The sequence below is a fragment of the Miniopterus natalensis genome, chromosome 17, assembly GCF_054644295.1.
Source record: "Miniopterus natalensis isolate mMinNat1 chromosome 17, mMinNat1.hap1, whole genome shotgun sequence".
Taxonomy (NCBI): domain Eukaryota; kingdom Metazoa; phylum Chordata; class Mammalia; order Chiroptera; family Miniopteridae; genus Miniopterus; species Miniopterus natalensis.
The window spans coordinates 7,279,666-7,301,249 of NC_142097.1; the positions used below are offsets into that span (position 1 = coordinate 7,279,666).

Sequence of the window (21,584 nt, forward strand, 5' to 3'; positions counted from 1 at the left end):
ACACCCAGATCTTCTGTTCCCAGTTCAATGGCTTCCCACTCTGCTAGATCAATTAAACTATCCTGGAGCAAATCATATCGAAACAGCAGGACTGGTTTTTAATGTTGACCTATGTCGGGCTCTCTCTCTGCTCTATAAACCTGAATGTGGAATGTGGCCTTTGGGGAAATCAGAGTGAATGCCTCTATCTAAATTCCAGTTTGAGGACAGAGTCTGAGTGAGGAGGCATCTCCTCGCACCTGCCCCTCAGGGGGGGTTGGGGGGCTTGTCCACATGTGTCTCCGGATTACAGTGGTGAATACAGTTAGCACACACGAGAGCATGCTTAGTCCCAATCATTTGCCCTTTCGCCCCTTCCCCGCTTTCTGCTCTGCACCTCGATGAGGCAGCTCTAGAACTCTACTCTGATGTTCAATGTCTGGGTGATAGGTGAACAATATTATTCCAAAGAGGAACACAGCGTGCGCCGATCTGCATAGTGAAGAGGGGGGCCTGCAGGGCAGTGCGCTGGCTTTGGAAGGGTGTGTGCGAAAGGGGGTGCCGGGCAGCAGCTGCTGTGGTTATTTATGTAAGGCTCTGAGGGTAAAGATGAGAAAAGCCTTTAACATGTTTAATTGTTTTGATCTTAATTTTTAAATTCTTTTAATGTTTTAAGTTTGTTAAACACCACAAATACTACCTTGGCTTATCCTTCCCCAACTTCCTGACCATCCCAGTCTTATCTGCCCTTCAATGTCATATTCAATCAATATGCACGGCCTCTCCTGCTGCCTCCTTGACCATTTCAGTCTTGGGCACGGTGCCTGGTATGCAGCAGGCGCTCAGCAAAGCCTAAGAGAATGCATAAGCTTGCAGCATGCTCCTATATATGAAAGCCCACGCGCAACTCACGTGTGCCCATCGGCTCAGGCCGGTTCACATGCTGTAGTTCGACCTTTCTCTCCAAGGGCCTAAGTGCACACCTTATTTTTAGAGAAAATACATGAATGTTTCCTTAACCATAACTCTATGCAGATTTTTAGCTCATCCTGCTGGAACTCTTCATGCGCACGGCTCGACTTTATTCAGTTGGACTGGAAGTTCCCCATGGGCATGGAGTCCCATCATTCACTCCACAATGCCTGGAATACGGTCAGTACTCAATTAACGATGGACCAATTGTGCGTTAATGAGTCTCCATGTACCTGCAGTAAATTCCAGTCACAGCCATCACACGTCCCACTGGAAGTTTCAAACAAAAGTGGCCAGGTGCTTCAGCAAAGCTTTATGTGGCAACAGAATAATCAGAAACGCTACCAAGGCTGTGTCTTCAGTGGCTTCGTTTAAGAATTTTTACACAGGAAAACATCTAGTTCCTTCTTAGGGGAGGACAGGTTCCGAATGCCCATGCGGCCTCTGACTCACACAAGCCCACAGGAGGCTGCTGGCCGGCCTCAGAGAAATCTCCACGGCTCTGAAAGTCACCGTGAGCTTCTTTCACAGGAAAATCTAAGGAGCCAGGTGTTTGCCCAGAGCAGCCCGAGAGCATGCGCCTGCTAATGAAAACTGAAGATACAGGTCACTGCCCCGGCCTCCCTCTCTCTGTTCTCTGAGTTCTTGGTCTCTGTGACCTGAGGGCTGGAAACAGTGCTCAGCCGGGAGGGTTGAGAGGGCCTGTCTTTATCAGCTCCTGTACGCACTCCTGGTGCTGCTACATACAAGCTGTGTGACCTTGAGCGAGTCGGCAGCCTCTCTGAGTGTCAATCCTATCATCTCATAGGTTAAGATAATGATAATCATGTTACCAACTTCGCAGGATTCCAGTTGCCCCTTAGGAGAGTGAGTTCCCATGGAACATAAGAAACTAGAGTTCTCTGTCCTGAAAGCGGTGGAAAGAAAAATCTAAAATCACTGCACAGCACTGACCCAAGCTCCATAACAACACCAATGCTCACTGTCTGACTCATCAGCCAGGTGCCGGAACTGTGCTAGTCCTTTATATTTACTGTCTCATCTCCACAAGGATCCTACAAATAGCTATTAATATCCTCATGGCAAGACAAGCAAACAGAGGTGCAGAGAGGTTAAGCAATGTCTTTGCCCGATGTCAAGGTCACACAGCTCACCCACCCTTTCCACCCTAACAGGGCTCCTCTGGTGTCTGGGCTGAAAGCATGGCCTGGGCGAGGCCTGCAGTCCCTGGACTCCTGCCCATGTCCTCATCCAAGGACCACAGGCAGTGTCTGAAGCTGCACCAGGAGTCAAGTTCGGGGCCCAAACTGCTCCCTCAAGGGAGGATTCAACCGCAAGCCTAAGACTTTGCCCCTTTAGCTTCTTTCCATGGAAAACGCAGGGCATTTCTCTGCCACAGAAATGCCATCCCCCTCCCCGTAGAATGACCCCGAACTGTGACCCAGCATTCCCCCTCCCCCTCCCAAGGCATCTGGCTGGCAGTGTCACCAAGCTCTACCTGCCTGCCCTGCCGGACTCCTCCGAGGCCCCACTGCCTTTCATCGAATTCTTACAGGGGAAGAAATGCCACATTTATTAAAGTGCCGGCTTATCTGTTTGATCACAAATCTAAGCTGCAGTGATAAATCCCCAAGCTAAACACACACAAAGGGAAATATGAAGCTGGAATACAGATCAGAATCGGGAAACGGGAGGCGAGCGAGGGCTCTCGCCCAGCTGCTGGCCACTGCCTCCGCCACCCACTCGGGGTCTTCATGCAGGGGGAGGCGGCCGGGCTAAGGCAATGTCCCCGCTGACATACTTTCTAGATAGTTCTGGCAAAACTTCCACCAACGTTCTATTTAGGAAAAATTGGCTTTGTTGCATCTTGTAAAACTCCTGAATGATCTGAATGGGTTGCCTTCTCTTCACCCGGCAGGGAGCGGGAGAGCCCAGGGTTTCTGCAGGGAAGGCGCAGGGACCCAGGGGTAAATAGGACACAGCCTCGGATTCTAAGGAACTCGTAGCCAGGGACTCAGAGCTGGGGACGCTCCACAGAAGTTTCCCAGAATGTGCTGGCTTCATTATCATGGTAACATACTGTGGCCTCCATATCAGAATCAAAAGTAGGGACACACAGCCCCTTCAGAGTGTTCAGGCATTTCTCCAGGGGGGCCCTAGTGGCCTCGCCTGTTCTGTGCATTTACAGTCCACTGAAGTGCACTGGGAAGTAAAAGTGGGATCTGCCACACACGGCTGCCCTTCATAGCAATGGTCTGTGGTAGAAAGCGTCACGCAGCCCCAGCCCCCTTCCAGGCCACACGGGGACACTGGTCACTAACTGTCCCCCATGAGTCATTTTTCTCTAGTAAAAGAACCCCCATATTTTAACTGGTCTCATAGCCACCCAAAATAAAGGGCACACTGGCTAACAGAATGTAAGTAGGAGTGGTATGGCAACTTCCAGCAATTGTCCTTAAAGAAATGCAATATAATCTTCACGGTCCTTTCTTATTCCTGATGCCTGGGATACAGACATGATGGCAGGAGCTTGGGAAGCCATCCTGGGCCATGATATGGGAGCCGCATGCTTAGGGAGCCAGAGCAACCAGATAAAAGGAGCCTCGTACACTATAAAACATTACTGTCCTTGGACGAACTTCCTTTACGAGAGAGAGAGAGGAACTTCTCTTTTGTATGAGCAGCTGTTATTTTAGGTATTCTGTCATTTGTAAGCACACATAATCACAACTGCTGCACTTTGTCTAATGCACTAAATGAGAGCATTCATCCTGTCATTTATTCAAGAAATGGTTATTGAATACTTACCAAGTGCCAAGATACGTGCACTGTGATTACATTAAGCAAAGCAGGCATGTCTCTGTCCCTGGGCACTCAGAGTCTATTGGGTCGTTACTGGTTCTGCTTACAGTGAGATATACCTATGGCTAAATTCAGGTCCAGGTCCCTGGGGGAAGGAAGTCTGTATATGTATATACATATACATGCAGGGTCTGTGTGTGTGTGAGAGAGAAAGAAAGAGAGAGAGAGAGGTCACACCCAGATTCTTTGACTTCCCTTATAACTGCTGTGGCAACATCCACTGGAGAACTAGCAGCCCAGCTCAGCCCAGTTCATCGGCCAACATTGAGACATGTCCTGAATTTCTTTTGGGTAAGAACTGTCAGGTGTTCAATCCAGGTCCTGGCCTGGCCATTCTCATCAACCATTTGCTCTGGACAGAATCTTTGAAGTCATCTGCGAGTCCTGCCCTCCTCTCATGTCTTCCATATAATCCATCAGCAAATGCTGTCATTCCTACTTACAAATAAATCCTGCACTCTTTATCAGATACTGGTATTGTAACAAAGATGCATTTCATAAGTCTAGTCATTGTTTCATGGTTATATAAAAGAATACCCTTGCATTTAGAAGACACATGACGGAGTAGATGGGAGTAAAGAGCAATGATACAGTATCTACAACTTGCTCTCACATTAGTTCAGTTCTCATGATAATGATGATGGCGATGCTTGTGATGGTGAAGATGATGGTGATGCTGCTGCTGATGCTGATGATTATGGCAATAGCAATGTGATGGTGGTGACGGTGATGATGGTGATGTTGATGATGGTAATGGTGATGACAGTGATGGTGATGATGGTGATGATGGTGATAGTGATGGTGATGATGATGGTGATGATGGTGATGGTAATGATGATGGTATAGTGATGGTGATGACGGTGATGATGGTGATGATGGTGATGAAAGGGATGATGGTGATAGTGATGGTGATGATGGTGGTGATGGTGATGGTATAGTGATGGTGATGATGGTGATGACGGAGATGATGGTGATAGTGATGGTGATGATGGTGGTGATGGTGATAGTGACGGTGATGATGGTGATGATGGTGATGGTGATGATGGTGATGCTGGTGATGCTGGTGATGACGGTGGTGACGGTGGTGATGGTGGTGATGATGGTGATGATGGTGATAGTGACGGTGATGATGGTGGTGATGGTGATGGTATAGTGATGGTGATGATGGTGATAGTGATGATGGTGATGATGGCGACAGTGATGGTGATGATGGTGGTGATGGTGATGGTATAGTGATGGTGATGGTATAGCGATGGTGATGATGGTGATAGTGATGGTGATGATGGTGGTGATGGTGATGATGGTGGTGATAGCGATGGTAGTCGCGGTGATGATAATGATAATGGTGATATTGGTAACGAGAAGGAAGAAGAGGAAGAGGGGGAAGAGAAAGAGAGAGACAAATGTTAACAACTGGTGAAGGGCATACAGGTGTTCACTGTATCATTCAATCACTTCAAATTTTTTCAGTGGTTTAAAACTGGTCAAAAGGAGAAGTTAAAAATAAGTAAGTATACCCCGAAGCTAAGTCTTTCTTACCTCCTCCATCACTAGTACCCTAGTCAAGCTTCCATCTCCCTCCCATCACCCAGATGTTACAACAGTATCCACCTCCTTTCCACCGTCTCCCTTCCTCCATCTCTGCCTCCCAGGGTCCAGTCTCGCCATGATAGCCAGAGTGATTATGTAAAACACAAGTCAAACTACATCACTCCTTTGCTGCAAACCCCACCATGGCTCCCATCACACCCAGGAGACCCAGACCCTGTCCCAGTCCGCAAGGCCCCAGCTCCTTGACTTCATCTGCTGCTGCAGCTCCACCTGCTCCCTCCCCTCCAACCACTCTGTGCTACTTGTTTCCCAAACAACCAGGTGAGAGCTCAGCTCTGCCCTGCACACGCGCAGTCATATGTGGCTTGCTCTCTCAGGCACTGGGTTTCTGCTTTAGTAATTCAGCCCTTCTTCAAGTGAGGCTGCTTCCTACCCCTTCCCATCACCTCTTACTTCCGTTCCTGGTCTAAGCCTCTTCCAAGTGCTTATCATCACCTGAATTTATGTTGAACACCCATGGGTTTATTCTCCGTCTCCTCTAAGTGAGAGGAGGAACAATGAGAGTAGGAACTTGGTGTTCACTCCCATATCCCCAGGGACTGATACCCATCAAGGATTGGAATCGCTTTTGTATGAACACAAGGATCAGTATATCGTGAGTCCCACCCTGAGCTCCCCTGTTCCTTCCTCCCAACGTGCTGCTAATGGGCATGGTCCTCGAGCCTGCTCCTCTGTGCACCTCTCACCTTAGACCCCCACAAGCCTCCTCTCTAGCCCCCTTGCAGGGTCCAACCTTGCCCCATCCCCAACCCCCATCATTAGCCCAACTTAGCCATATGGCACCTCCACCATAGGCACCTCCTTCCTACACCCCCCCTTCCCCCAGGGACACAGCCCTTATGTTCAAAGACGATTAAAAAAAGTCTCCTGCTCACAGCAGCCTTCTCCAACAGAACACCGAGTTCCAGCTCCTTCTGGCCTTTTCCCCAGTTCTTTAATCACTACTGTCTGTTTACAGAAAAGCCACACCAACCTTTCCAGAAGAATTAGTCACTGCTCCCCTTTGCAAAATGCTAGTCCCATAAGCATCCCTGCCCTCTAGGGTCTTGTTGGCCCCAGTTCATGGGCCAGGAGCACCCAACACCCTCCTCCTCACCCAGTTAATCCTACCCACCCTTTGAGGCACCCGGTGAAGCCCGCCCTGACCAGAGCAGCCTCCCTCTGAACCTTCTCAGCACGTGGCCACCGGTGGGCCGCCCGTCTGACTGATTATCTTGTTACTGTTACAGTCTTGTCTTTCTGCTGCCGAGGCCAGGACTGACTCTTACCCACCATCGCACTCCCATGGGCCCTGACGGAGAACTCAGCACATAGTGGGTGCTTCACATCCAGCTGCGGATGGCTCCATGCCGCCGCCTCCTCCATCTGTGGTTCCTAAATAGCCTTTAATCTGCAGGCAATGAACTTGGAGCCCCTGGGGGAAAACTCCCACTTAGATGAGGGTTGGGGTCCCCTCACCTTGCGAGCTCCTACCCTTGAAAACCCTGAGGACCTGCACGTTGGGCCACCCTCCCTGGAGTCCTTGTTTTCCTTGCCCAGCACCCTTTTGCTCTTGTCCTCGCAGTGCCGTGCTCTGTTGGTCCCTCTGTTTTGCCAACTCACCGAGGTAATTGTGAATTCGAACCCTGTCTGCAGCACTCTGGCTTTCCCTCTCCCCTGCACCTCATTTTCGTGGCAGCCAGATTGTATTCTAAATCCTACTGCTTCCTGGGCGCGGAGGGTAATTAGTGGGCCGGCTCAGTGGCTCTTTCTTCTCCTTGGCCATATGGTGAGATCAGGCTCCATCTGCCCCCCACTCGGGCTGCCCGGGCCAGGGGAGCAGGGTGGGGGGGTTCCGCTCTGGCCAAGCTGACTGAGCCATTGCAGCTCCCAGGCAGGATGAGGCCGAGCCTGGCCAGGGCTCGGGCAGCTCCTCTGGCTTCTGAAAGGTTCTGAATCTGGGCACACCCCTTCTTAAGGCAATCTCTTACTGGGAAAAGCCATTCAACCCCAATCCCTATGTACTCCTCCCAACCAGGATCAAAATACAGGGGCTTAGCGCTCCCTTCCGAAATGGGACTGAATTGTGAAACAGGAATGAGCCCCTCCTCTCATGACAAGCCTGACACTGGAATGATGATTTGGCTCAATGGGGGGACAGGCACAGAAGCCCAAGGGAAAGACAAGTTGACAAGTTGGTGTAGCCGCTAGGAGAGTGCGCTCAGGACCAGGCAGCCTGGGTCGGACCCACACCCAGCCACTGATAAGCTGTGCACCTGAGTAGGGGCTGCCCCTTGCCCAGTCCCGTGCCCCTGCAGCCCTGTCTGCTGGGCCAGTAAGGGGACTCATAGAATGAAAGCTCTGAGCACACTCAGCCCTCAACAAAAGCCAGTTCCCAGTGTATTGCCAGAAAGGGAGAAGAACCTTAGGAGTTGCTAAGCCAGTCACCATCCAGGCTGAAAATGCCCAGCGACACCCCCCACACACTGCTTTAACACATCCTGGGGCGAGCGGCTCAGTGCGTGGCAGGTGGCCCGTCCTGGAGCTGAGGGTTCCCATCCAGAGAACATGTGCCCTTGGCGGAGCAAGCACTGGCCTCCTCTGGCGTCCTCCTTGCAGTCCCAGGTCCACACTGGGGCAGCCAGGAGCAGGCTGGACCCACAGCTTAGGACAGACTTCACACAGCTGCAGGGGCACTGGGTGCCCTGTCTGCACCTCTGGTCAGTGACTTCAGGGTTGGGACTCTGGAGTGAGACTGCAGCATTCAGAGCCCAGACCAGCCTCTCTGCTTGTGTATTTTGAACAGGATTCTGAAGCCCCCTGAGCCTCAGGTTCCTCATCTACAAAGTAGACATGATACAAGGGGCTGCCTCCTAGGGCTGCTACGGGATTTAAATAAGTTGGTGCGCGGGAAATACTTTAACAAGTACAGTGAGTTTTTAGTATCATTTAAAGAATGGGGTTCTCAGGCTTCCCAGCAGCCGTGTTACCCCCTGGCACGCACAGGGCACAGATGTCTTCAACAGGACACAGAGGCCCAGCTGTCACACACTAGCCAGGAGAGGAACAGGCCTTTCACCTCCCCAATCCGGACTCGAGGTTCTCCCATGCAGTCCAAAATCAGAGGCTTCCAGAGCTGCCAACTGGCTTACCTGGTCTGTTCGCACGAAACAGTCAGCCACATCCCTAAGACTCTCTCACATGGTCTGCTGCTCCCCACATGGGATTTGTTGGGCCTTCTGACCCAAACACAGGGTTTTTAATGTGCCATTCACTTTACAGTTCGTGTGTGCCAGGCCCGAAGCCAGGCACCGGGGATCGAGAGGTGAGCTGGGCTGATACAAGGTGGGCCTTAGGGAGACCGGATAGCAAAGGGTACATGGGAGATATCACTGCTCCGACTTATAGACCAGGAACTGAGGCACAGAGAGGTTAAGTAATTTGGTCAAGGCTGCCGGGCTAGGGGGACGCAGAGCTGGGTTCCATGCTGGGGTCAACACTCTCCCCCCTCCCCGACCCTCTGCAGCGTCGGGAGCCCAGCTGCCATGGGCACCCAGGGGAGGCTAACGCAGCCAGGGAGCCGGGGGAGGTGAGGGCTCAGCTGAGACCTGGGAGGTAAGGAGGGCTAAGCCAGGCTGAGGGCGAGTGGACAAAAAAGAACATTCCAGACACAGCAAAAGCCAGAGCATGCGTGAGAGAATGTGCCCGCAGGAACCGAGTGGGTTCAGGTGGCCGGAGCTTTGGCTTCGATGGAGGAAGGGGTGGGAATGCCCTCGGGCTGGCCCTGAAGCCCCGGAGTGGAGGGGATGGAAGCCAGCTGGCCGTGGGCTGAGCGCGGAGGGAGGAGGGGAAGTGAGGCAACAGGTGTAGACAGCTGTTTTGCAAAATGCCACTGTCAGGGAGAGAGAGGGGGCGGGGGCGGGAGGGTGTGAAATGGGGGTCCCTCGTGTGGAGGTAGGGGAGCAGAGCGCCACGCAGAGAAGGGGGTTGGGGTTGCAGATCAAGGGGCAAGGCGTCTGAGGACAGGAGATAAATGGGATGCGAGATGCTAATGAAAGGATGGGCTCTGAAAAGCAGGAGGGGGCTTGTTCAATGTCACCCTGGGGTGTCTATACCAGGAGCCCATTGTGAACCCTGAGTCTGAACCACAAAGCGGGTGCTGTCTGACCCCCCCTGGTGATGTGTCATTTGTAAATATGATAAGCACACTCTTTACACCATCACCCAGTGATAGATAAAGCCAAGGTCAGGGCTGAGGACCCTGGTGTCCACTGTGGTTACTTTATCAACCCTCGTCCAGCCCCATTCCACCGTCTGGAGAACCAGATCCAGCGACACCCCAGCCAGAGCTGCAGGAAAAGGAGGCGGGATGGGCCTGAGCCTTAGGGAGCACCCTCTGGGCTCCCAAATCTGCCTTGCCATTGACTCCCCCACAGTTTCCAGGCCAGGGATGTGTCTCCATTCACGTCACACAGAAATAAATGTCACCTGGAAGGTGCCTGTGGCTTTCAGAGAGAGGTTAAGAATAGAAGTTGATAAACCAGAGCCCAAGGGCCAAATGCTGCACGCCCACTATTATTGTAAATAATGTTTTGTGGGAGCTCAGCAGAGCCCACTCATTTACGCATTACTGCGGCGGCTTTTGCACTCCGGTGGCACAAATGAGTAGTGCGACAAAGACATTTACAATCTGGCCTTTTTCAGAGAAATTGTGCCAACCCCTGTCGAAGAGCTCTGGACTGAGGCCTATGGCCTTTCAGAGCTGAGCTGGGATTTGGACCTTAGTTTGTCTGACTCTGAAACCTACAGGCTATCACTGCTTCACCCGGCGCTTTATGGGGTGTCTCCTTGAAGAGCAGGAAGTCAGAGAAAGTTCTCTTATTAACCCGTGTCACTATTAGAAATGCTAACTGGTTACCCTGCTTCTCAAAAAAGCCCATCTCCACTACTTGGCAACCAGGGTAATCTTATTAAAACAGAAATCAGATCAACACAATCAAATAAAATCCACTCTCCTGACTGTGGCTTGCTTCCAAGACCCTGCATGGCTGGCCCGTGTCTGTCCCTCCACTGTCAGCGTGCACCACCCACTCCTTCACCACTTGACACTTCTGTCTCCCTGCTATTGCCTGAACACACCAGGTCTGCTCCTGCCTCAGGGCCTTTGCACTTGATATTTTCTCTGCGTGGAATGTTCTTCCTCCAGAACTGCCCATGGTTGGCTCCTCCTCATCAGTCAGGTGCCAGCTCAAATGCCACCTCTTAGGACCACACTATCACAAGCAATCCCTCTCCTAGTGCTCCTCTAACACACTGCCTGCCTGATTGTGCCCGGAGCACTAAGCACTTCGCTGAAGGTTTTCCTTGTTTACTTAATGTCTCCATCCATACAATGTAAGCTCCACAAAGAGAGGGCTTTTGTTCAGGACTGAAACTTGAACTCAAGTAGACACTCAGTATTGCTAACACTGAAATCAGTTATGTTTAATGTAAATACCATGTGAATCACATATGCAAGCCACGCATGGAATTTTGCATTTTTAAGTAGTCGTATTAAAAAATAAAAAGCAAGTGAAATTAATTTTACTAAGAGACTCTATTTAACCCTGAGAACATCCCTCTCACAGAACATTCCTTCCAGATGTTATTTACCACCCTGTGATTCGGGAGCTGCCTGCACCCTTTTTCACTGCCCACCCCTGTCAGCCTACTGAACTCCTAGGCATCCTTCAGGCCCACTCAAGCACCCCGCCTCCATGGAGTCTCGGATCCCCACCCCTTCCTTTGTGCCTGCGCCCTGCACGAGGATTTCCACGTGCTTGTAAACACTTCCATAGAGCCAACACAGCACTGGGCACATGGTAAGCTCACTGGAAACTCTTTGGGAAGACTGAGTGACGTGTCGTGTATTTTAGCTTCATTACCCTATCTTTTAAAAGCACTGAGACAAAAATCAGTTTAGATGCTTCAAAGGGCAAATGCTTCCATGTCGAAAGCTTGGGTCACACACAATGGCAGACCCTCTGTGAGGCTGAGATGAATGGTATCCTGTCGTCTGTGTTTAATAGCGAGTGAAATATAAGGAACCAGTAACAACAGGGAGGCACCACTGCACAGTGCCTGAAGCGCAGGCCTGGGCTGGAATCCTCTCTGTACCAAGGACTCCTGCGTGACCTCGGGGCAAGGCCTCCCATCTCCTTGTCCTCAATTTTCTCATCTGTAAAATATAGATAACTATGACACTGCCTCATAGAGTTGTGCTCAGTTACATAACATGGGTAAAGCATATATAGTGGTGGCCAGTACTCCATATTAACTATAACATAAGCACCAATTAATGTTACTCCTGTTATCAAGGATTAGTGATTCCGTTTCTCTACCACTAGCCTTAACTCAGTGAATGCTCCAGGTTTTTCAGAATCTGTACGGAGGAAATGGCCAAGGAGTGGCTGCCTCATGTGGTTGCTGGGTCAGCATTTGGTACACCCTCGGTCATCCCCAGGCAGAGACCTGCGGACAATGACTGCAAGGACAAGGCACGGTGTTGAGGGAATTGAGAAACCTGACATCTGGGCAAAGAGCACGGAGGCTCCACCTGGGAAAGGTCAATGCCAGCCTGCTGGGAGTCTATCCAAACAACAGGTGCAGGTTTAGAAAGAAATTATTGCCAAGGGAAATTTGGAAGTGACAGGGGATGTCCAAGGAAGCAGAACTGGGACTGAAAAGACAGGACCACTGCAGGCTAAGGTAGGGCATGTTTTAACAGAAGAGCTGAGAACCAGTCACTGCTGAAGACCCCCACGGTGAGAGAAAGACCAGCATAACCAGGGAAATGGAACAGGAATGTAGGCAGAGGGCGGCGGGGAGTTACAGAAGGAGGGAAAAGAAGGCACGACCAGGTAGAGAAACATGGAGAAGATGCAGCTGAAAACCAAGGTGACGCTCATGACGAGGGTGAAAATGCAGGTGCCTACTGGGCAGGAACTCTGAGCCAAGCCAACGCCAAGCCCTTGAAATGCATGGCCTACTTCCTTCAGCTCTTTAACTTCCCTTTGAGGCGGGTGCTAGCTACCCCACCTTATAGACAGGGAATTGAAGGGATGAAGCCTGAGTCCTCAACTTGTAAGTGGGGACCCAGCATTCACCCCCAGTTTGTCTCCCTGCACAGGCCACATTTTCAACTCCAACACTGAGCCTGGATGCTAAGGCCTGGCCCTACCACCTCTCACCTAGGCGACCTCAGTGTACCTCAGTTTCTTCACAGGTCAAGTACAGGTTTAGTGCTCCAAAGTTTTATGTGGCTATCAATCTTAGCCCCCTGTTTCCCTGGAGATCACTGAGAAAAAGTCTCGCTCCTATTAGAGGCTGAGGGTGACCAGAAGTTTCCCAGAGTTCAGGCATATGGCCCAGGTCATTTGGCTTTACCAGTAGCCCTAAACCTGTGCCTGGAAACAGAGAATCTGGGCTGCCTGGGCTTCTGAGACCTCTATAAAAGAGTCTTTCTTGAAAGAGTAAACAGAACAGGGGGCTCTCCCAGGTTACAACCTCTCTGAGCCCAGCCAGGGAAGTGACGGTCCCAGCCTCTGGCTGCACTGAACCATGGAGTCATGGGTCAGCCCAAGACAGGGAGAGAGAGGTCCTGGGGTCTGGCAAGAAGCCTGGACCCTGGAAACCAGGGCCTCCAGCTCAGCTCACCACCAGATGACCAGAGGGCTGTCAAAGTGACTGACTCCACACTTGTTTTACAAAGAAGGAGCACGCAGCTTTGATAAGAGCTCTTGGGCATGTGGCTACAACCAATACCTACGCACTGGCTCCTACATCCATCTATCCAAGTAAAAAGGGCAGTGTCCTCATTCATTCATTCCCTGAACAAAGAGTCACTGAACAACTATGATGATCTTCCAGGCAATGTTCTTGGGTCTAGGATATCACAGTGAGTAAAAAGGCAAAACCCTTACCTTACGAAGCTTACATTCTCAGAGGGACAAAGGCGATAAACCAATGAACCAGCAAATGCACGATGTTAGATGGTATAAGTGCTCCGAAGAAAATAAAGCAGGGGGTGGGCAGGAGCAGATGTGTTAGGAAAGGTCGTGCTTGCTGTCTGAGCATTAAATTTCACAGCACAGACACCTGGCTCTGAAAAGGTCCCACCAAACAGAGGGGAAAATTCTTCATGCATGGCATGAGGAGGGCCTGGGCATCCAGACTCCAATGACAAGAAGGCAACAGGCCGAGGTTAGGGAAGCAGTGAAGGCCCAGGCCACGTGGGGCTGTGGGAAAGCGCCCCCGTGTCAGCCATCCAGTCTTCATTCTTGGTCCAGCCTTCAAGCTTCAAGAGTCATGTCCCTTGGCTCCCTTAGTCCGCCATGAAAGGTTTCAGCTTTGACAAGAGGCAGGATGACTGATTGCTCATTTACCCAACTCACAGTGGTGTGTAGCTGGGGCATAAATATTTATTTCCTCCAACTGATGCCACTCTTGATAATGGGAAGTGGGGCATCAAAACTTTGAAACTCCCAACAAATGATGTCATTGCTACTGCAAGGAACAGGTACCTCACTCTCCCCCCAGCTGTGAGACAGGGAGTCAGGCCAGGTGAGCACGCTGGGGCTCCACGCCTCCCATCCATAAACACCAAGCGAGCCCACTGCAAGCCTCTGAGATCCTGGGCGCGGGAGACCTGCAACTCCAGATGCGGTGCATTTCCTGATACCTGGCTCTGCCGGGCCCTCTAGTCAACTCTGATATTTCTCCTTGTGCCTGCTGCTACTCAGGTGTCCCCATTCAGAGAAGCAGGCTGACCCCTCCCTCTCTCAGGTGAGCCTGAGCCCTCCATTGTCTCTGCCCACCTGCCATGGAGAGGACCTGTCCCTGCAGCCCACTGACCTGACCAGCAGGCTCCATCGTGTAGGACTGGATATGAACCCAACCTCTAAGTCCTCTGAATGTTTCTTGCTCTCAGCTGTGGTCCTCAAAGTTTGCCAAACATGAGAACCATGTGAGGAGTTTTGGAAAAATATCAGTGCCCAGGTTCTACCCCAGACCAATCAAACCAGAATCTCCGGGGTGAGGGCCAGGCATTGGTATTTTCAGAACTGCCCGCATGATTCCAGTGTGTGTCCAGGGCTGAGGGACCCTGTGCTGGACAAAGCACTTCCATCCTCAGAGGATGCACCACAGGCAGGGCCAAGCAAAGGAAGGCTGGGGTCTAGGGGCTTTCATTTCAGACGCAACGCTGTGGACCCTGCCTGGTCGAAGGGCCTTTGTTTCTCTCGCTGTTGATTCATTTGCCCTGAGTGGTGGCTATCCTTCCAAAATCCAGTCACGGCTAACATTGAGGTCTGCTACAGGTCAGGACCTGTCTTAAGCGCTCTCGTTGGTTTAACTCATTACATCCTTAAAGCAACTCTAAGCAGCAGATAGGGTCAGAAAACAAACTTCAGATATATTTGAAGAGATATATTTCAGAGCTCATGCTTTCCCAGTGCTTCTCAAACTGTACTTGCTGAATTCATTAAAATGCAGGTCTCAGCCCTGGCTGGGTGGCTCAGTTGGTTGGAGAGTTGTCCCATACACCAAAAGGTGGCAGGTTCGATTCTCAGTCAGGGCACATACCTACGTTGTGAGTTTGATCCCTGGACAGGGTGTGTACAGGAGGCAACCAATCAATGTTTCTCTCTCACATCAATGTTTCTCTTTCTCTCTCTCTCTCCCTCCTTCCTCTATCTCTAAAAAGAAAAACCAATAAAAACATATCCTCAGGTGAGGATTTTTAAAAAATGCAGGTTCCATTCAGCAGGTAAGATAGAGTCTATGATTCTGCATTTCTCACAAACTCCCAAGTGATGCTGATGAGGGAGATCCACGAACAATATTTTGAGCAGCAAAACTACCCATATGCCATGATGTCTCCTGGTATTTCTGGCTTTCTTCCTTAAGACCTCCCTAAAAGACTCCTGCCAACCAAACTCCTACGACTGGAGGTGTGTTCATTTGATGAACCACAGCCAATGGCAAAATCACAGTCAATCTCCACTTAGAACATCTGAGCAAAGTTCTGTTTAAATTCTGCTCAAATTGCAATATTTTGTGGCAAAAGACATCAGCTATTTGGAAAAGCAGTCGTGTCCATTATAAGCTGTAGATGTTGTGGGTTGTTCTGAAATTGCTTTTAAATGTAAGTGCTTTCTGGGCCAGGGAGACAACTCCCACTTCTAAACATAAAGTGAGGAGTTCCAATCTGAGAAATACAGAGAGGATTTCTCCAAACATGGGAGTGAATCATAGAACTATAAGCTTGCTTGCTTTCTCAGATCACTAGAGGAGAGGACGCATACAGAAACAAGAAGAAATGACAAATCTCCCTGCCCAGTAAAAGGCAGTAAGGGCAAATCAAGACTGTCTGCTAAATCAGTCTTGACTCAGTGACTGGGAACTAGTTGTCTCTGACTCGTGAAGAAGAGAAAATCAGAGCAGACAGGAATGAAGGTAAACTCTCAGGGATGCTTTGGATGTCAGTGACTTGAAGTTCTGGAATTGCAGACGAGGCTCTAGAGGAGCCTGACTTCAAACCATGAATCTTCAGGGAAACAAAATGCCCTACCTTCTCAAAGGTGATCAAGATACCGAGGTTAGATTCCACGGTGATCGCTGATCATAGAATTAGTTAGAATGGGCCTCCATGTAATTTCCTTAGCGTGGTGACCCTCAAACTTGGCTCTACAATAGAATCACCTGAGAAGCTTTAAACATTCCCCCACCCATGCTCAGGCAATCCCCCCCATATAAATTAAACCACAATCTCTGGGTTTGGGGCCCAGGTACCCTTAATTTTTAAAGTTCCTCAGGTGATTCCAATGTGTAGTCAAGTTTGAGAGCCACTAGCATAGTCTTCCAATGTCCTCACTCATAAAATGAAAGAATCCATCTGGAGCAATGGCTCTTCACCCTGTTGCATGTTAAAGTCACAGTGGGGAAATTTTTGAAAGTGATGATGCCAGCGGCACCCCTAGAAATTGTGGTTAATTTGTGAGGCCCAGGCACCAGTATTCGTAACAGCTTACCAGGTGATTCTAAAGTGCATCTGGGTAGATAGCTATTGGCCCAGAGGGGGGTGTGTGTGTGTGTGTGTGTGTGTGTGTGTGTGTGTTTGCCAGGATTCCTTTTATTGCTTACATTTTAACTATCTATGATATTGAAGCTAAAAATGCATCTTAGACTTTTTGCAAAGGTGGGTCTCTCAGCTTTAATATTAAATCAGGGGTCTCTAACTTTGGAAAGGCTTATGAATCCCCTTAAATCCTATGCAAAACATTGGATGAGTACATACGTTCATATATATGTATACTTTCTAAGAATGTCCTTAACTTTTATCAGAGTCTCAAAAGATTTAATGCTATCAGCTTAAAAGCAAGTGTGTGCCTTCTGATTTAAAAAAAGTCAAGAATGAATGGAAAATAAATTTGATCCCAACAGCATATGCACTATAATTTTGAATTTGCAGCACGCCCACTGCCACCTAGCTGTTGCATATCCTTATTGCAGGCTTAGTACAGACTATATATAGCCCATCCTTGAAAATGGTGATGGATGAGAAGATTTCGGACCCAAGGATCAAAGTAGAAGCTGTGTTGCAGAGGGCTAGGCTGTCTGCTGAAGCCCATAAAGAGAAACCACTTCCCCAGCCGTACTTATAAGGAGACAGTCCACTCAGATACTTTGGATTCATGTTCCCCACTAGGTTGGCATATTAGGATTTTCTAGTCCTGATTATTGTTACCTTTATGCCCCAGTTTAAATCCTGGCTTGCTTTCTTACAACCCTATCCTTGGGGAAATTACTGAACCATTTCGTTCCTCATATGAAATGGGGACAATATGAGCACTTTTAAAATTGCTGTGAAGAATAAATAAGAAAATACATGTAAAATGCTGAGCTTAACAGCTGGCTCAGAGCAAGATCCAATAAATGACAGGTTACATTACTGTCATTACTGATGTCTTATTATTATGACTATCTTAGTGGCCTTGTCCAAGTCACTAAATTTCCTCGAGTGTCATTTATTTCCATACAACAGTGAAAATGAGCCCTGCTCGGTTTCCTTCATACAGTTACAGTAATGAGAAAGAAGAAGGGTAGAGATATTGCTATTACATGGCAACTAATCATCCATCCAGGAATCATCAGAGCACAAGCAAGGGCCACCCTACAATACAGACTTAATCCCTACCCTCGGAAGTAACTTTTTGAGATTCTAATAGTTGAAAAGTCTCTGCAATGGACTGTAGCAATTTCTTGTCACAAATCCTGTCACATAGCATCCTCAGCAGTCTAAACCTTGCCCGGCATGGGCAAGTGGGTAACCATACTCCACCACAAGCTCCTTTCCAGGTAAGAGCATTATGCCAGCCACTCCCTAAATCACAGATGCCCTAAAGCAGGGGTGGGGAACCTTTTTTCTGCCAAGGGCCATTTGGATATTTATAACAGCATTCGCGGGCCTTATGAAATTATCAACTTAAAAATCAGCAATAAAAAAAGCTCCTAGATTTATTGAATTTTGAGTCCCGCTTGCATCTGCTGTGGCAGGGCCAGACCAAATGATTTCATGGGCTATATACAGCTCCTGGGCTGGACGTTCCCCACTCCTGCCCTAAATCAACAGTTCTCCTCCAGCCTGAACACTCACTGGCGGCAGCCTCTCCCATGCCAATCCCTCCCCGAGCCCATCTGCCCATTAGAGAGTCTCACAGCACTAGCTCCACGACCTGCCCCACAGGAGCAGCAACATCACCAAGACTTCTCAACAGCCTCAGCAGAGATTCAAAGTGATGGGCTCTCACTTACCTGGAGGTGGCTTGGCCGTGCGCACAGGCGTGTAGTGGTTTTTGGAGGACGATCTGACCGGCGTGCTCTCTTTGGGGGAGGTATCGATGGCCGAGATCGTTTCTCTTTCACAGTGTGCTATGGGGATTGGTCCCTGTTGTCTCAAGATGTCAGCCAGAGCCCTAAATGGGGGGAGATCACACAGTGAGCTTCGCTGAGCGGGTGTGCGTGGCCACGAAGGCCTCCTCATGTAAGGAGCTAGGGGGAGAGATGGAGCGACAGCATTCGGTTCACAGTCACAGCTTCACCTGGGGCTGGTCTCAAGTGAAACACGGGCTAGAGGCTGCCATGCTGGGCAACTAGATGTCATGGTTATGGTTTCTTTCTTTAATTCATTTCAATCAATGAACTCTGAGCCCTTTCGTAACACCGTTTCCCCAAACCCCCCCATTCCCGGCCGGTATCTCTGGCAGCTGGCCAGCAGAAGGCCACTGCAGCAGGGGCTGACACTGCTGGCCTCGAATTCAGCAGCGGGTTGCTAATAACAGAGCGACCAGCTTCCCCATAGAAAAGCACACACCCAGTAGCATGTGCTCTAAACAAACAAGTACAACACACACCTCCTGCCATCAAAGAAATGCACGATTTAGCTGCAAAGACAGGATGTACAGATAAGAAGATAACCATCAGAACACACAGGTGGTGAAGGCAGGGAGAGAGCAATTACAGACGAAGGAGGAAACTGCGCAGGAGGAGAGATGCCTGGAGCGGCTGCCGCCAGAGGCCCAGGTACCAGGAGCAGCTTCCACTCACTCAGCGCGTGGCCTCTACAACCGAGCCCGCATTCACTGGGCACTCGGCGCACCAGGCCCTGCAGAGAGAGGGGTAAACCGGACACGATTCCTGCCATCCAGGGGCTCACAGTGTAGGGTAATTCACTCCACAACCTGGTTTCAAATAGGACTCGCTTTGTGGGTGTGACACATGACACAGGCAATGCTGACTGAACACAGACAAGCCGGGTTACTCCAAAAAGGCAAAGAGGAGCGTGGACAAGCCCCAAGAGAGCACCATCTGGATATTGTCACTCTAGGGCCAGGTCCCCAGGCCTGAGTGAACCCCTATTTTGCATGAGCTGGGCAAGAACTCTTCCATCCACTTGGGGTGCCCCTGAGGTGGGGGGTGAAGCACCACGTCTCCCGGCCTCTCCCAACAGGCCCAGCCCACACCGAGGCTTCATTCACATTGGGATTCCAGCTCCCACACTCGGTCCCCTCAGAAAGTGACAACCTCGGCAGTTTAAAAATGTGTCTGAAAGTGACTGGCTTCCTTCCATTCTGCCGCCTCTGACATGCTGAACCTTCCAGGAGAAGAGCATCAAACCGTCAATCTTATCATTCGGTGGCATTTACACAGCAATTTCCGATTTTCCGACTGCTTTCCCCTCACTGGCTTTCTTTGCTTGGGCGGGGAAGGGAAGGAGCAGACACATGCCACACACACACCTCCCCCCCAAGCAGTGAGGGAACACACAAGCTCGCCAGCTTGGTGATGGAAGTTCAGGCAGGCCTGAGGTCTGGGTCAGAGGCCTGAGGTTCAGGGAACAATTGAAAAGAATCTCCCCGATGGCCAAGAGATTTGGGTTCTAATCCCAGCTCTGCCACTGATGAGCTGTGAGCCGCTGGGCAGATCTGTTCATCTCTAACATTCAAGTTTACAGAGAACAAACAGACGGACAGCTGTCAGAGGAAAGGGGGGTTGTGGGCTGGGTGAAAACAGTGAAGGGATTAAGGGAAAAAACAAAACCCACAGGCAGACTACAGCATGGTGATTACCAAGGAAAAGGGGGTGGGGGAGGTAGAAGAGATACGACGGTAAAAGGGGGATAAATGGTGATGAAAAGAGACTTAACTGGGGGTGGTGGACACACAATACAATATGCAGATGACGTACTGTAGGACTGTACACCTGAAGCCTATATAATTTTATTAACCAATGCCAACCCAATAAAAAAATAAAAAAAATAAATAAAATTAAAAATTAATCTTGCCCTAGCCACTTTGGCTCAGTGGTCAGAGTGTCAAACTCGAACTGAAGGGCCTCGGGTTCGATTCCAGTCAAGGGCATGTACCTCAGCTGCAGGCTCTATCCGTGAGGGAGGCAGCCAGTCGATGTGTCTCTCTCACATCGATGTTTCTCTCTCTCTCTCCCTTCCACTCTCTCTGAAAGGCAATGGAAAAAATACCCTCAGTTGAGGGTTAAGTTAATTAACAAATAAATAAAAATTAATCATGTCCCCCCTCATTGACAAAACAAGGGTTTACACTAGCATGACCTCTAAGATGCCTTCTAACTTCAAAATGTGATAAATGTTTTATTTTTTGAAGCCACACATGTATGCAAGTTACCCTATTCCTTCTTCCCCCTGCTTATCAACTATACCTTCCCACCATGTACACATGGTAAGCAAATAGTGAGCTAAAACTTGTAACAGAAATATAGACAATGGAATAGAATTGAGAGCCCAGAAACAAACCTATAACCCTACTGTCAACTGACTTTCAACAAGGATGCCAAGATCATTCCATGGAGGAAGAAGGGTTTCTTCAGCAAACGGTGCTTGGGCAACTGGATGTCCACATGCAAAAGAAGAAGGCTGGACTTTTAATTCACACGTATATAAAAATTAACTCAAAACAGACCACAGATCTAAATATTGGAGATAAATCTGTAAACTCTTAGAAAATACGGAAATCAATCTTTGTGCCATAAACTTGACAATGGTTTCTTAGATACACCAAAAGCACAAACAACAAAAGAAAAAAACATCATAAATTGGACTTCATCAAAAGTAAAAACTTTTCTGCATCAGAAGACACCATTAAGAAAATGAAAGATAACCCACAGAATGGGAAAAGCTTTTGCAAATTATATTTCTGATAAGAGACATATCCGGAATACGTATAGAACTATTAAAATTCAACAATAAAAAAAACAAACAACCCCAAAGAACTTATATGCATATATGTATAACCCATGGACACCGACAATAGTGCTGTGAAGGCCTGTGGAAGGGGCGGGAGTGGAGAGGAGGTCAATGGGGGAAAAAAGGGGACATCTGTATTACTTTCAACAATAAAGATAAATTTAAAAAAAAACAACTTAAAATTGGACAAAGGATATAAACAGACATTTTTCTAAAGAAGGTAAACATGGAGAGCAGCTCAACATCATTAATCATCAGGAAAATGTAAATGGCACCCACAATAAGATACCCCTTCATACCCACTAAACTAGCTCCAGCCAAATGCTGGCAAGGACCTAGAGAAATGAGAGCCTTTGTAAACTGC

General features: G+C 49.2%; 1 protein-coding gene across 3 annotated transcripts in view; it reads right to left on the minus strand.

Moving 5' to 3' along the window:
• Window positions 1–21,584, minus strand: part of SHISA6 (shisa family member 6) — a 268,428-nt gene that overhangs the window by 228,478 nt on the left and 18,366 nt on the right. For all 3 annotated transcript variants that reach the window (XM_087826511.1, XM_087826510.1, XM_016222413.2), the window contains exon 2: window positions 18,256–18,416. In XM_087826511.1, coding sequence (XP_087682637.1) covers window positions 18,256–18,416 — 161 coding nt within the window. The remainder of the gene's footprint in view (window positions 1–18,255; window positions 18,417–21,584) is intronic.